The 15,798-nt window shown below is 41.9% G+C and overlaps 1 protein-coding gene across 26 annotated transcripts in view; it reads right to left on the bottom strand.

Annotated features, from left to right (window-relative positions):
- Positions 1 to 4,172, bottom strand: part of Slmap (sarcolemma associated protein) — a 119,989-nt gene extending 115,817 nt beyond the window's left edge. For all 26 annotated transcript variants that reach the window (XM_076931283.1, XM_076931282.1, XM_034498524.2 and 23 more), the window contains exon 1: positions 3,975 to 4,172. In XM_076931283.1, the coding sequence (XP_076787398.1) occupies positions 3,975 to 4,172 (198 nt within the window). The remainder of the gene's footprint in view (positions 1 to 3,974) is intronic.
- Positions 4,173 to 15,798: the final 11,626 nt, after the last annotated feature.

Below are 15,798 nucleotides of genomic sequence, written 5' to 3' on the forward strand. Positions count from 1 at the left end.
AACTCAGGGATGTTAACCTAACCTAATCTCCCTATCCCTCAATCTCCTCATATTCATGAGGGAAAAATAAGCACCTACCACAGAGCTGAAGATTAAGTTAACAGGTAAAGAAAGAAGTGGTTCTCACCCTTCCTAATGCTGCAACCTTTTAATACAGTTCCTCATGTTGTGGTGACCCCCAACCATAAAATTATTTCTTTGCTATTTCACAACTGTTCTGAATAGTAATGTAAATATCTGATATGAGTATATCTGATTCGTGATCCACAAAGGGGTTGGGACTCACAGGTTGAGAACCACTGATGTGAACCATTTAGGAGAAGAACCTTGGACATAATGCACAAATTAAGCTGTACTTTCTTTGCTCCAGGCCCCTACTATACACAAGATTGTATTACTTTTCTTAAATGGTGATTTTGGCTATTATGTGATCGCTATCCAAAACTCTCTGGAAGTCACTAACAAATAAGGCCATCCAAATATGTCCACTCATAATCCCTTCTGTATGCCTACCATATGAACAGACTGACTTGCTCAGTGGCATTAAGTCAAGTAAAGTACCACTATGGGCTATAAAAACTGAAGAGCTTAGAGTCCACAAAGGAGTACACACAAAGGCAGACAAGACGGTTAACACCCCTAAGATGAACTATAAAACCAGTCAATACCACAATGTGGGGGGAATCACTCACTGTCCATGAATTCAACATTAAAAAGCATCACCTACGTATCCCTGGTAATACCCACAGTAAAGCCCATCCATGACTGTTGTCTTTCTTTTGATAGATAAACTCCATGCTTACTTAAACAGCAAACTCCCGAAAGTGTTGTCTAGATTTCCACTTACCTGCATTTGGCCAGTTTCTAAACTGCACATCTACAAGCTGAATAATCAGTCTCAAGTAACTACTGGCCAAGGCTTGTGATTCTAACATGAGAGGGCTGAAAAAGAGTCCTATCTCAAGGAGTCATGGACACAGAGGGAGAGAAGACCATGTCCCAAAATTCCACAACATGTTTCAAGTGTTTATTACTTCTTCCAGCTTTTATTAGGCCTTCCATAATGGCAACTACAGAATAGGTCTCCAGCAAAGTCAAACAAAGGGCACATTACTCCAATTCCCACCTCCAAAGCAAAATGCCTATTGGAACAAAGTTACCAACTTCACTACCTTCTATTTTTAAAATTATTTCTATAGTTGCCATTGTATTAAACAATTTCTGGACTTGGGATGTAGCTCAATTGGTAGAGTGCTCTCTTTAGCTTGTACAAAGTCCTGGGTTCAATGCTCAACACTAATAAAACTGGATGTAGAGGTGAAAGCCTAAACTCCCACACTTTGGGCATGTACTGAGTTTGAAGTGAGCTCAGCATACTTGAGCTCCGCTCCTGTCTAACAAGGAAAAGAAATGATTACTTTCCCAAGACTCTACAGCACAGCAGCAATTCAAAGAGCACTGATTTTGGTTCATGCTTCCCCACAAACACCCTTGCTACTGAATTCTGAGGCTTTAATAAATGCCAAGCACAGGATACTATGTGATTTGCATAATAATCTGAATCCCAAAATCAGCAAAGGGGGCAGTGGGCATGGCTCAGTGGCAGAACAGGTGTTTAGTGCACACAAGCCCAAAGTTTCTTTCCCATCACAAAAATAGAAACTTTAAAAAGGTAATATTATCTACAGGTAAGAAAATTCAGGCTTAGTAGTGCTTAAATACCTATAGGAGTGAATTCTTGCATTTTTATTCATCATAAATCTCAAGGAATGTATATTTGGGGGTGGGGAGGACTTGTTATGAACCTGACACAGGAGAACTCTTGAAATTTCATACATAAAGCAATAAATAGTATTTGGACAAACTGGTTTGGTTTTCTTTGTTATCTCTCAGAGTCCAGCACAATAAAAAAAAAAAAAAAAAAAAAAAAAAAAAAAAAAAACTGTCTATCTAAGCCAATATTTTAAAATTAATTCCTAAAATAATTTGACCACAAAGGTAAGACCTAACAGATTGAGATTGTTTAAGCTAAATTAGAAGGTATAATAATTACACAAAATATACCATCCAGCCCTTGGTGCTATTTTAGCCAATGACACAAAAGAAAAAAAGGGAAAGAGGGAGAAATAAACTGAGTCTACTGTTCAAACAACTCTCCAGTACTCTCTATATATCCTGAGAGTCTGAGACAGGCCTTCACTATATACCTGAGCCGGTGATCTTAAACTCACTAAGCAGCCTGGGCTAGCCTCAAACATGAAGCATTCTTCCTGTCTTCCAAGAGCTAGGATTACAGGTGTGTACCACTGTACCAGACACTTATTTTTCAAACAAGAACTGCAGCTGGCAAAGCATGTACTGTAAGCAAATCTGTTATCTGATTAGGCTGGACCTGTTTCCCAAGGACATAAAAAGGTAAAAATGTAAAAGTTGATTTTATTAAGACACTAGTAGTCAACTAATGGTGGAATTCAATAAAGAACTCCATACTCATTTACAAAGGGTCAGAGGTCATCTATGAATCACTCAAACGCTAGCTTTCTGGGGAGAAAAGTGTCTGTTTTATGGGTTAAAGAGCATCTGGTGTAACTCAGAAAAAAGTTAACACATTTTTCAGTTCTCATTCTACACACAGAATAGATTATAGCCATTATGCAAGCACACAGCACTTGGGGATCTTTTCTTCCTTTAAAAAAAAAATCGTTTATTTAGTAATTCCTTAATTCAGTAGCTGCACTGGTATTGCTTTCTTCCTCTAGAGGCTCAAGTTTCTTTATTTCAAAACACCACTCTTGAAGAAAAATTCTTCTCTTAAAAAAAAAAAAAAAAAAGACTTAATCTTGTCACTCAGAAAGAGGGGGCAAAAAGTCAGGAGACAAAACTGGAGACAGTCCTATTAGTCTTATGTAACTTAGTTTGAGTTGGAATTAATTCAGTAGTTCAACCAAAACCTTAGGTTTAGGCCCAAAAAGAGTTCTTTAAAAATATTCTCCATATGTACAAACTAAAAGGATCCTTTTTTTAAAACATATAAGTAACTAGCAAAATACAGTGCCAAGATAAACAAGCTAAATTGGATTAAAAATTAAAAGCAAGGCCAAAGATGATGACCTTTAATTCCAGCACTCGGAGGCATAGGCAGGTAAATCTCTGAGTCTGAGGCCAGCCCAATCTACAGAATGAGGTCCAGGCCAGCTGGTCCCTGTCTTTAAAAAAAAAAAAATTATAATTGACAATATTGGATATAATCTAAGAATAAGCTAATTTATTAATACTAATTTTTGCATATCACCATATAACTACACATTATCTACTGAAGAAATTAAAAAGTGACTTTCAAGAGCAATAGATTTCTGTTCATTCAACTTGTAAACAGAACTCCAAAGATGTAGTTAATTACTCTAGCTTAATTAAATTGCCTTTAATATTTACAAATTATTTCATCGGGGCAAGTAAGTATCAGCCCTTACCAAAGCATTAAGTTTACACTCGTTATCCTACAGACAGGTCCTGAATTGAACCAACTACAAGTTATGTGTTAACTACATTTCACCACAGACACTTGAGCCTCAATGTAAGAGGCCACAGATTCCGGCATCGCTTTGGGAACTGCTGCTTGCTTAATCAAGCACTGAACTGCAGATTCACCTTTCTAAAAAGACTGCGAGGAAGAGGTCAAGTTTCACTATCTACCTTTCCCAAATGAATTAGGGTTTGGGATTTCACTGGGAATGACCAAGTTATCAAGAAGCCATCGCCCTACCGAGACATTTAGTAACAATACCGTCTCTGTTTTTCATTCAACCACTTCGATTAAATTTCCACTAGAATTCAGACACACAAAAAGCGGATTCCAAGGCCTCGCAGAAAAGTGTCCTCTAGGAACAAACCCTGAGAGCATGCATACATTATACCTCTCAGAGAGGGCAGAAGCAAAGACAAGTAAAGACTGTCAAACACTGTAGTGACATTACCTTGCTCGTCTTGTGATCAAACCAGACGAGAGCATGGTTCCTTGACAGCACTTTGCAATCAAAGGTGGCATTATTCTGCGCTGGTCGACAGCGTGCCACCGAGCGGCCGATCTTGATGGGCTCGTCCAGGTAGACATGACGCTCCTGAAACGGGTGCGAGTTCGGGCGGCAAGTGAAGATGGCCAAGGCTGACGGCATCGAGGACAGGCTGGGGGGGTGTCTGGACCAGGGACAATGAGGAGCTCCTCCAGGTTCGGAATGCTCTTCACAAGCCTGCACCCCTATCCCCCCAAAATTTTTAAATTAAAACAAACTGCACATTGTCTAAGCATAACCCGTGAACATCAACAACTCTTCAATTGGGCAGGAAGACAAGCCAGCGCAAGCCCCATCACCTCCTTTAAAATACAGAGGCTCCTTGACCAAAGTAAGTCCCCAGCTAGCAGCTTTCAGTCCATCTTCCCTAGGAAGAAAAGGCTCAAACATTGGGCACCTTCGGCCAAGAAAACTCCTGGAAGACAGTTTGGGGACGGGAGGTATCCGAGCAGATGAGTCACACACCAATTCTTGTGTTTTGTTTGAGATCCCGGCCGCTTCTCCCCTTCGGTAGCGGAAACGGTGCAGCACTGCAGCATGAAGAGGGTTGACTCGGCGCAGCCAGGAATGTCCTTCGGGGCCCAAGGAAGAGGAGCGGAGGACCTCCGGGCAGCCACCGTCCGTCCTCAGGGGCCTCGGGGGTGGGAAGTGGCGCGGGGACAGACGAGGAAGACTAGAGGGCCAGCGGGCCGGGCTGCATTGCCCTGCTGTGCCGAGGCCGCCCGGGAGTGGCAGGGGTCCCCGGCCCAGCGTGAGCCGAGGCTGCGATCCCGGGCTGGAGGCGTGGGAGGGCTGTCGGGGCACGGGCGGCCTCTGGGTCGCGAGTCCCGAGCACCTGGCGGGTGTCCCCGCGACCAGGGCGGGGACCCGGCTCCGCAGGCCGGTGCGGACAGAGCGAGGAGCTACCCCAGGAAGGCTTGGGCGCCCGGGCCGGCGGGAAGTTGGTTCCTTGGAGCTCTGGGCTCTGCTGCTCAGCACATGGGCCACCTCCCCTCAGGAGCGTCCTCGCGAGGGTCGCATCTCAGGGACTGGCAGCTCCCGGAGGACGACGGTGTGGGGGAGGGAGGCTGGCCCGGAGGTGGAGGGAGAGGCCTGGAGGCCGGGGCTGGGTCCGCCGCAGCCTCCTCCACTCGCAGCCAGTGCGGCAAGCTCAGGCGGTGGCGGACGAGGCAGGAAACTTTCCGACCTAGTGGGGGAAACACCAAAACAAACGGCAGTCAGGGACCGGCGCCCGCTCGCCTCAGCCCTCGCCCCCTTCAGCCAGTCCCCGCCAGCCCCTGGCCGCTGGCTCCGACCTCGAGCGACCTCTCCTTGGTCAGGCTACCGGATTCCGGAGCCAGGACGGAACGTTGGGTCCTGCCTTCCTTGCCGCCACCGCCACCACCACCTCCGCCGCCGCCTCAGCTTACCTTGCCAGCGTTGGCCGCCATAGTGACTCTGACTGAAACCTACCGGGTGCACCGCCACGGGAACGCGCACCCTTTTCAAGGGCCCTCCTCCGCCGTCTCCCGTGCCGTAGTCTGGGGATGTCATGTGATTGACGCCGTGGAAGCCATGTTTGTCACTGGCAGAGAAGAGGGCAAGCTTATTTTTAACATGGTCCCGACGCCATCTTTGTTAAGGGCCAGGAGCTTCAAAGCTCCGGACAACCTTAACGACCATTTTAGTTAAGGGCAAGAGAAACTTTGAGGGAGTGAATGTTTCGAAAACACACAGCAGCAAAGCAACTTATGAGTAAGAAAGTACCAAATGTATTTACTAAATGTATTTACTGTAGCTCTCACTGAAAATACTAACACGTAAGGAGGATAGTTCCAGGCAAAGGAAAGACTCATTAGCAGCCGTCATAGCTGTGGGCAACTGAGTCACACACCACTGCACTACCGATGACCAAATTCCACAAGTCCCTAGATTTGATGACACCTGAAGGATTTCCTCCCTCTGCTAAATTCTCCGTGCCTTATAAATTCCATCCCAAATTCCTGTCCTTTTCACGGATACGACGATATTTCTCAGAACTCCTTCGTGGATTCTAACCTAGAGGTTTTTTGGGGGAGAGGGGAGGTGTTTTGTTGGGGTGATGGTGGGGCTAGAGTCAGGGTTTCTCTGGCTGTCCAGGAGCTCTTTTTGTTGTTGTTGTTGTTGTTGTTGTTGTTGTTGTTGTTGTTGTTGTTGTTGTTGTTGTTTTTCGAGACAGGGTTTCTCTGTTAGCCCTGGCTGTCCTGGAACTCACTCTGTAGACCAGGCTGGCCTCGAACTCAGAAATCCGCCTGCCTCTCCCTCCCAAGTGCTGGGATTAAAGGCGTGTGCCACCACCGCCCGGCCAGGAGCTCTTTATGTAGATCAAGCTGGCCTAGAACTACCTGTTACTACCTCCAGAGTGTTGGGATTAAAGGCATGAACTACCACACCCTACTTGAGACCGGAAAGTTTTAAAACGCATTTCCAAAGAGGGATCAAGGTCGAAAGTTTCTAATAGGAAAATACAGTGAATTATCCAACTAACAATTCTGAAGTATGTGTTAATCCTGGGAATCACGATGAGAAAAACCAGTATGTAAAGAGTCATTGTTCCAAAGAAAAAAAAAACGTGGCCAGAACTGAATGAAACCTTAGGGGAAGACTGTAGAGAATCTTAATCTTTTCAAATCAGTGTTGACTTCATTCTTGAGATTCCTGTGACCACAGACTTCCCCTGTGAAAGGTTGGACATGTCCTTAAACTTCTTTAGAACACTTTTTCTCTTCTATAACGTAATGACGATACAGCACCCCCTGGTAGAGAGGCTTCGTGGTGTCAAACCACATCGTTTAACAGAGCATTCATCTCATTGCTTCTGTAACACTATGCTTTGTCCAGGGGACACAGATGAGCTCAACCTTAGTCTCTGCCCTCTGGTTATATAACCAATATAGTGGGTTTGAGACTGAAGGAACAAAATAAGGTAACGACTCTGATATTTTCGGAACTCTTCTAAAGGGAGGTAGGGACATCCTCCTAGGAGAAGTAACAAAAATTGATGAAGGAAGGTGGAAGGACTACAATAGGTACAGTATTTGCTGAATGGTTTACTAAATTGCCAGCAAGAAGGATAGTAAGTAGTAAACTGAGGGTGTTTAAAGCAGCACATTCGTGCACCAGGCACGGGGGATAAGTAAATATTTAATGTGTGAATGAAAATAACACACTTATTAGAAGATAAAATAGGGGCAGTACAAAGTGACTTTGGACACAATAAGTAATGTATTATAAAGTCATGCTATAGTGTGTGTGTGTGTGTGTGTGTGTGTGTGTGGGCACTTGCTTGAAGCTTAAATTCATGGAAATATAAATGTCCAAAACCTGACCTTTCACACTTTTTTACAGTTCCTCATCATTTCAACAAATACATTAAATAACTACAGTATCTCAGGTGTTCTGACCTAGAGAATAAGAATATACTGGAAAGTTTTATTATTAGAGAGTGAAAATGTTGTGCTTCTGATAACATTTAGCCTTAAAATAGTAAAGCAAACCAGGTGTAGGAGAGCATGCCTCTCTCTAATGTGTTGTGTGCTGAATTTTAAAGTTATTAATCATGTTTTTTTTTTTATTCATTCAACAGTCAATTGACTACCCACTGGGAGAGAGAAACTGTAAAATGACCTGGAATTTCAAAAGTGAAGAAGAGGAAAAAGAAAATGAATCCCTGAAGTTTCTTACAGTTTAGATGAAGACACAATAAGATCCTTGAAGTATTTGAATAACTCAAAAGTATTGGGAGCATAGAAGAACAATGTAAACTGGGACAGCATAGTGACCTAGCATTGGCATGGCCTTAGGTGTCCCTAGTAGCACAAAAAGAAAACTACAGCCAAAAATGCTGGAATAAACCAGTTAATCTGGTACTAATGAGATTGTAGGGATAATCTCTTGTGCACTATGTAAAAGCATCACCTGTCAATAAAGAACTCAATGGTCTATAGCAGGGGAGGAAAGAATTGGAAGGCTGGATACCTGGCAAAGAGAGAGGAACTCTGGGAAAGACTCAGGTTCAGGAAGATGTACCACCAATATGTGGAGGAAGTCAGACATATGAAACTGTGGCAGAACTTAGATTGGTATAAACATGTTAATATAAAGAGGTAGTTGGGAAGCAAACCTAAGCTAAGGCCATAAGCACTGTAAATAAAAATAAGTCCTGTGTCATTATTCAGGAATTAGGGCAGACATAGAAAAGCCAAAACAATATTCTGAACAAAGGGCTAAATGAAATGGAAACTTAAGGGGTCTTTGGAAAAAATAGTTTACCGGTTTTTTGCCCAGCAAAAGCTGGGCAAACAAGTGAAGGAACATTTAGCTTAAGTGAAAGGTGAAAGGCTAAGGCAGATTCATGAAGGAGTGTTTCGCTGAAGCAGACACAGGAGAGAGGATGCTCTGATAAAGCAAGCACATGAAAAGACACAAGATAAAAGATTCTTTGCTAACGATATGCATGTATTGGTCTGCTTTACGTTGCCTAGTTGAGCTGCATTTGTCAGGACACCACAGAGAGAAATGCACCAATAAACTTCTGGTGGTGTGCTGCAGTTTCTTGCCACTTCTGTGGACTTGGGCTGATTGGATGCACATGCTGATCTGAGGCAAGACACATAAAGGACAGTGATGTTTGGAGAGTATAAATAGGACTCCATAGAGTGACATAGACAGAGCTTGGCTTTCTGGTACAGTTAACTGTGCAACGCTGTGAGTCTTCACTGATCTTTACTTCCCTGAGAGAGGCACAGCCAAGAACTTCTCCTGGTGTTCCTCTTGGTCCCTCCTGCTGACTCAAGCAGAGGCTGAGGCCTGTCTGTCTCTGCTAGGTTGAGTCACCACTGTTGCTAACCTGACTCTACTGACCTGGACTGCTGGTGTATCTGACTGTGAGCTGCCACTGCTTACCTGTGAACTGCAGTGCTGATTGCCAGACAACACAGACAGGAATTGCTCCAAAGAACCTTTCTCAACAGGTCCACCTTCCCCATATCCTTTCTTTCCCACTACCTCTGGTGAGTGGTGGGCTACAAGGGAGGTTAAAGAGTTTAAGAACCATCATTAGAAATAGGGTTAGAAAAAAATTAAAGTTACAGATAAAGGTTTGAAAAGACAAGACTTTGAGGGAATTAGAAGGAGGTTTGTGTTCCTGGAGAATAAGGGGCGAGAATGAATAAGAAGAAGCCAGAAGTCAGAGAAGTTGTAACCAGCGCACTAGATTTCAGACCATTTTCATTTTCCTTCTAGAAGGTTTTTTGACCAAAGTAAAGTAATGAAAAAAAAGTTGCAGAATCAAACATTTTTGCCATTTACCAAACAATAGTAAATCATTCAGCTTCTCTAAGTCTATTTCCTCATTTGGAAAAGAAATGTATATAATATTTACCAGAATCTTGTTTGTATTTAATAAGATAGTTCAAGGAAAAGTACCAACCATAATGCCTGGAAAATAGTAAATTCTCTGAAAATGGTGTTTTATTACTGTTACTAACAGAATTTTCCCAGTTTTCCACTACAGGTAAGAGCAAGATGTTTTCTCTCTAATTTGTATAGAGAGATTCTTAGTCACAAATGTACAAGCAAAAAGAAATGTCTCTTTATGTTCAGTAATACTATACTATCTCCCAGACGTAATGTTAAACAAATAGACTGAGCTTTCTAGCAAGAAAAGCTTGGAACTGCTATAACCTGCCAGAGTAAAGAATCTTACCCTACTACACACGGCCCTGAAAATGCCAAATGCATTGAAGGCGTTCCTCACCCACTGTTATTTGGCAGGAACAGAAAAGGCTTAAATTAAGAACTCTCATACATGAGATATTTTGAATTGTAGGCCATGTGGGTGTTCCTTTCCATGACTCGGTATCCATACAAATTTTTAATTGAGTTTAAAACACGCCAAGTTTTAAGAAACTGGAATGACAGTATTTCCTGATGGTGCAGCTCTCTTTTCCTTTTTAAAAAACTGTTCACCTTTTTATAGACTGATAAGATTACCACTATTGTGATCTAGGCTACTTTTCAGTCTTGAAAAAGTAAAGATAAAATTGTACAATTATTATCACAGTAGTGTTGGGGGTTTGGTTTGTGCGTACATGGGAATTTGCATGGTCCCTGCCAACAGTTGTTTTTTGACGGTCAATAAAGAGCCAGTGACCAATGGTTGGCCAGAGTAAAAGAAGCTGGACTTTTAGGATTCTGGGCAAGAAACAGAGGAGAGAAAAGGGGAATCCATCATGAGAGGAGCATAGGACAGAGCACACTGTGAAGGAGCAGGAGGATAAGATGGCTGAAATGGAGGTGTGAAGGGAAAGCGGCCCCACGGGAGGGCTGCTCAAAGGAAACAGGGCAGCAAAGATACAATATAGATTTATAAAGTGTTAACTCAGGAATACCAAAGAGGAGCGTGTGCTAGCCTCAGGGAGGTTTAGAAGTGCCTGGCCATATAAAAATATAGAGATTGTGCATCTCTCTCTCTCTCTCTCTCTCTCTCTCTCTCTCTCTCTCTCTCTCTCCCCTCTCTCTCTCTCTCTCTCTGTGTGTGTGTGTGTGTGTGTGTGTGTGTGTGTGTGTGTGTGTGTGTGTGTGCAGAGACACACACAAGCACCGGCCAGGAGCACAGAGCTTAACGATTTACCTCTACACAATACCATCTAAATGGGAATTGTTCTCATGTCAGATGTATTGGAAATAACTGTAAATTCAGTTAATATATAGCCTTCCAAAACTGGTAATGACCTAATTGAATTTCAACTAATTCTTTTGGATATAATACATTATGGGATGCTTTATATAGCTGCTTAAGCAGATTGCTGGTTTGAAAATACTGTCCAGGCAGATATTTGCAAACCTCCAATATTGCAACAGGATAATGTGTCATCTACCAAGTCCACTTTTTTGTTACTATTAAACAGGTATCTTTAAAGATTTATTTATTTTTAATTTATGTTTATAAATGTTTGTCTGTAGATATGTATGTGTACCACTTGTGTTCCTGGTACCAGAAGAAGGTCAAAAGAGGGCTTCTGATCCCTTGGAGCTGGGGTTAACGTGGGTCCTGGGATCTGAATCCAGGATCTCTGAAGAACAGCAAGTGCTCTTAACATCTGAACTTTCTCTTCAGCTTCCATAGGTCACTTTTTTGAGCTTTTAAAAATAAGTACATATATATATATATATATATATATATATATATATATATATATATATAATTTTATGTAAGTTTATAATTTTGTGTAGGGCCACACTCACAGCTATTCTGACTTCAGCCTGTGGGCCACAGGTTGTACTCAGCTGCCAAGTAAGAAGCCAGGCCTACTCAAATATCAAAAGGGTGAGCATTAGTAATTTTAAAGGCACATGCTGGCGTATTATAATTGAAGCAGAGCCAGGCATAGTCATGCACACTTGCAACCTTAGCACTGGAGAGACAGATATAAGGGGATCAGGAATTCAAGGCCATGCTGGTCTACATAGGAACTCAAAGCTGGCTTGAGCTACATAAGACCCTGTGTTTAAAAAAAAAAAAAAAAAAAAAAAGTTGACTTTCTGCCCACTGAGAAGGGCGCTCCTCTTCAGTGGAAACACCCATCAGTTCCCAGGTGTCCAGGGTGGGGTTGCCACCACATTCCAGAAACACTGCTCATCTGTTTGGTTTCCTGGTTCCTCAGGAAATAAGAGAAAAATAATTACCCAAAGACAAGTAAAGACATTCATTTTTCATCTAACATGCTATTCTTGCAAATATAAAAGGTGGGAATTAGAATATCAACTCTAAAAAGTATCACAATTAATCCATCCTCTTCATTTTGCAAGCAAGAAGCCTGAGGCCCAGAGAAGGAAACTTTATTAAGTGAGTGGTTTACTATCTGTTAACACCCCTGTACTGTGCCATCAATCCTAGCCTATAGGCAGGGAAATTGAGCAGAAAACTAAGATTTTTCAGGGCAACATCCTAAATTACCATCCACAACCAGAATGCAGGCTAGAGTGTTTTCTTCCTTAAAAATAAGATAGAATAAATCTGTAGTAATTTTTCTTGGTGGATGAGAATGTTCACTGTTTGATTATTCAAGTAGTCATCCTCTTTCTAGAACTGTCACAAATGCCAGGTTTGGTACTATTAACAGTTTGTCAGCTATGTCCTTCCACGTGTTTGTTCTCAGCCATCTGAAGCATGCCCTTTTAAAATTCCTCAGCAATTAACAGAAATGGGAAGTCAACAAGAAGAACCTTACTTCTAAAAGTCACATATAGTTGATATTGCTGACAAACACCCTGTACTGGGAAGAAGAGAGGATAAAATTTGATGTGTTCTGTCACTCTTATGGAGGTCTCATTTCAATTGTTCAAAGTGTCCTCCTGTCTCTCATAACTAACTTAAGATGTTACCTGGTATGTAGCAAAGGCTTAAGAATAAAAGGACTGGGTCAGAGAGCCCCAGGAGGCACTTTCTTTCTGAATTTTACTGAAGTATCTGGAGTCATCACTCACCCACCCTATTTCCCACCCCCCAGCAAGCACAGTTGGTATTTAAAGCTGGCTAGAGAGTGGGGAGATATCTATGGAGTCTTTACAAACTTTGAATAGACATGGTTTCCATGTGCATAGCCTGTGTTGTAGAGCCTGTGCTCAGATACGTGGGAAGACTGTACTATCTTGACATTTTCTGTTAATTTTTAACAAGAGCTCTCTTCATTTATACTTGGTCCTCAAGTTAAACAGCTGCTGCTGCTGTAAACAGATAATGCTGCTTCAAACCCCCAGGCTCCATTACTGAGTATGTCTAGCATGTTGACAGTCTTTTGAAATGCTGTGAGGAAATTAGTGCTTTTTGGTTTTAGTTTTGAGACAGGGTCTTACTATAAAGCCCAGGCTGGTCTCAGACTCTCCCTCTTCCCATCTTTGCTTGTTCCTAAATTCTGGGATTATGGGTTGTATACCACCACAACTAACAGAAATTATTCTTAAAAATGGGGGATGGAAAGATTGCTCAGCTGGTGTGGTAGTTTGAATAAAAATGTCCTCCATAGGCCCAAAGGAAGTGGCACTACTAGGAAGTGTGTCCTTGTTGGAGGAAGTTTGTCACCGGGATAGGCTTTTAGGCTTCAGAAGCTCAAGCCAGGCCCAGTGTCACTCTCTCTTCCTGTTGCCTGCAGATCCAGTCTCCTAAGTAATTATATACCAGGTTTTAAAAATAGTTTATTGTTTTGTTTTACTCTGTATATAAGAGAGAGAGAGAAAGGGGGAAAGAGGGAGGGAGGGAGAGGGGGGGAGTGTGCGTGTGTCTGTGTGTGTGTGTGTGTGTGTCTCTGTGTGTGTGTGTGTGTTGGTGCTTGAACCTGGAGCCTTATGTATACCAGGCAAGTCCTTTATCTCTGAGCTACATCACTAGCCCCAAAGTATTTTGTTGAAAATGTAGAAAAGTTGGAAAACCAAAGGAGGAAAAAAATTTAAAAGATGAGCCAGGTATAATGGTGTACACATTTAACCCCAGCACTTGGCAGACAGAAGCAGGAAAATCTCCGTGAGTTCCAGGACAGCCAGAGCTACATAGTAAAACCCTGTCTCAAAACAAAACAAAACAAAACAAAAAAACCCAAAACAATAATAGTAATAATAATAAGAAGAAGAACAACAACAATAATAAATTAAAAATAAAAAAGAAGGAACTGCCCATAATATCACTGCCTGAGACTAACCACTTTAAGCAATCTGGTGCTGCCCATTAAAAAAAGAAAGACAATGAGACTATTGTGTACCTATTGCTTTGTCCCTGTGGTTTAATACATCACCTCTTCTCTTATCCTTATCCAGAATATTGACCTTGTCTTCTGTAGTAGACAGAATAATGGCTCCCCAAAGATGTCCACATGCAATCTGTGGGATCTACAAACATATTAAAGCACATGGAAAAAGAGATTTGCCGATATGATTACGATACAGAACTTGAGCTAAGGAGATCATCTTGGATTATCTGAGTAGACCTACTTTTAATCACACAAGTCCTTAAAAGTTCAAGAGGAAAATAGAGTAGGTCAGAGAGATGTGACAGAGGACTCAACCTCAAGTAGCTGACTTTGAAGATAGAAGAAGAAAGGCCATGAGCCATAGATGAAGGCATCCTCTGGAAGCAGGAGACGGCAAAGAAAGTGGTATTTCCCTCCAGCCTCCAGAAAGGGACTCACACCACCAACACCTCAGTTTTAGCCTTGTGAAGCCATATCAGATTTCTAACCTCTGGGACTGTAAGATAGTAATCTGTGTTACTCAGTAAATTTGCTTTCTTACGGCAATAATAGAAAGCAAATGTACTTTTTAAAAATTTTTTATTTATTTATTTTTTATTGCCTTTGAAATGTAAGTCTTTTATTCTTTGGAATATCATTTCTGGGTGATTTTTATTTTCTATTTGACTTTGAAAATAATAATAATTGATGCACTGAGAAAATAAAAAATTCAATTTTTAGGTTTTTCTCTGAAAGAGGAGCTAGATCTTTGGGGTCTTGGGGGAGAAGCAGCTTGTGAATTTACAAACTGTTTGTGGATTAGTAGTATAGAAGGAAAATAATCTTCCAGCCTTTTAAGAAATTTTACTTAGAATTATGGAGATTATTTGTTTAGGAGACAATGGTTCACTCTTAACCTCCCTTGAAGATCTTTGAACTTGTCTTTCTAGTTACTAGCAGTAGTAACAATTTGTTGATCTAGATACAACATCTTGATTAAGGTCTGTGTCAGCTCTGGACTATAAACATGTAAGGGCTCTATTTCTGCTTTCTGTTATTTTGCCCGCACCTAGCACAATTCTGGACCCATAGCAAATATGTAATTATTTGCTCTCTGGTTTACTTATTTATTGTTTCTTCTTACTCTGTTGCAGTGCTGGGGATCAAACCCAGGAATTTGGATTTGAATATACTAGGAAAGTATTCTTCCACTGGGCTACAGTTCAGGCCATTGAAAATTTGTTAAATGATTACAATTTTTGTTTATGCAAAGGTAAAACCAGTGTTCCATGAGTGCCTGAGAAAATCAACAGCTGTACAAACTAATGAGAGGTGGGAGAGCAAGGAAGCAAGCTCGAACAGGGGACAGGAGGGGTGGAGAGCGAGCGGGGAGGATGAGGTAAGGGAGGGAGAAAGGCTCTCAGTGTGAGCTTGGGGACTTTTTCCTATAATTATGCTTTGATGAGCATCTTTCCCCCCTCCCCCATCCCCACAATATGGGATTGCACTCTCTGAAAATATTAGTGTGTTCTTGTACATGCGTGAGCTCCTGCTAATAGTTAACTCAGGAAATAGGAACAGACTGTCACAGAAAACCAAGAACAGCGTCGTTACTTCCTGTAAGTAGCAAGCCCTAAAGTCAATCAAGCAGGTAGGTAGTCCATGATGAACCACTGTGCTCAAGACAGATTGTGGTTTGTGACTATTAACACTCGGGTGGAGCTAGTGGGGAGTGAAAGAGCTCAGATTCTTCTGAGGGCTCCTTTGCTGGAGATGCTCCAAGTGCTAAAATAGACAGGCTGCTCTGCTTTTCTACAATGGTGACTCCTGGCAGCACAAATAAAAGGAATACAGAGTAAACAGCAGAGCCTTAGCCTACAAAGCACTACCACATCCAGCTGTGGGGAATGGTGTACCCAAGGCTTACTGGGTATGTCATTTCAGAAGGTGAAAATTTCTAAAAACAGATTTATTTTCTATATCAA

Source organism: Arvicanthis niloticus, chromosome 3 (genome assembly GCF_011762505.2).
Source record: "Arvicanthis niloticus isolate mArvNil1 chromosome 3, mArvNil1.pat.X, whole genome shotgun sequence".
Lineage (NCBI taxonomy): Eukaryota > Metazoa > Chordata > Mammalia > Rodentia > Muridae > Arvicanthis > Arvicanthis niloticus.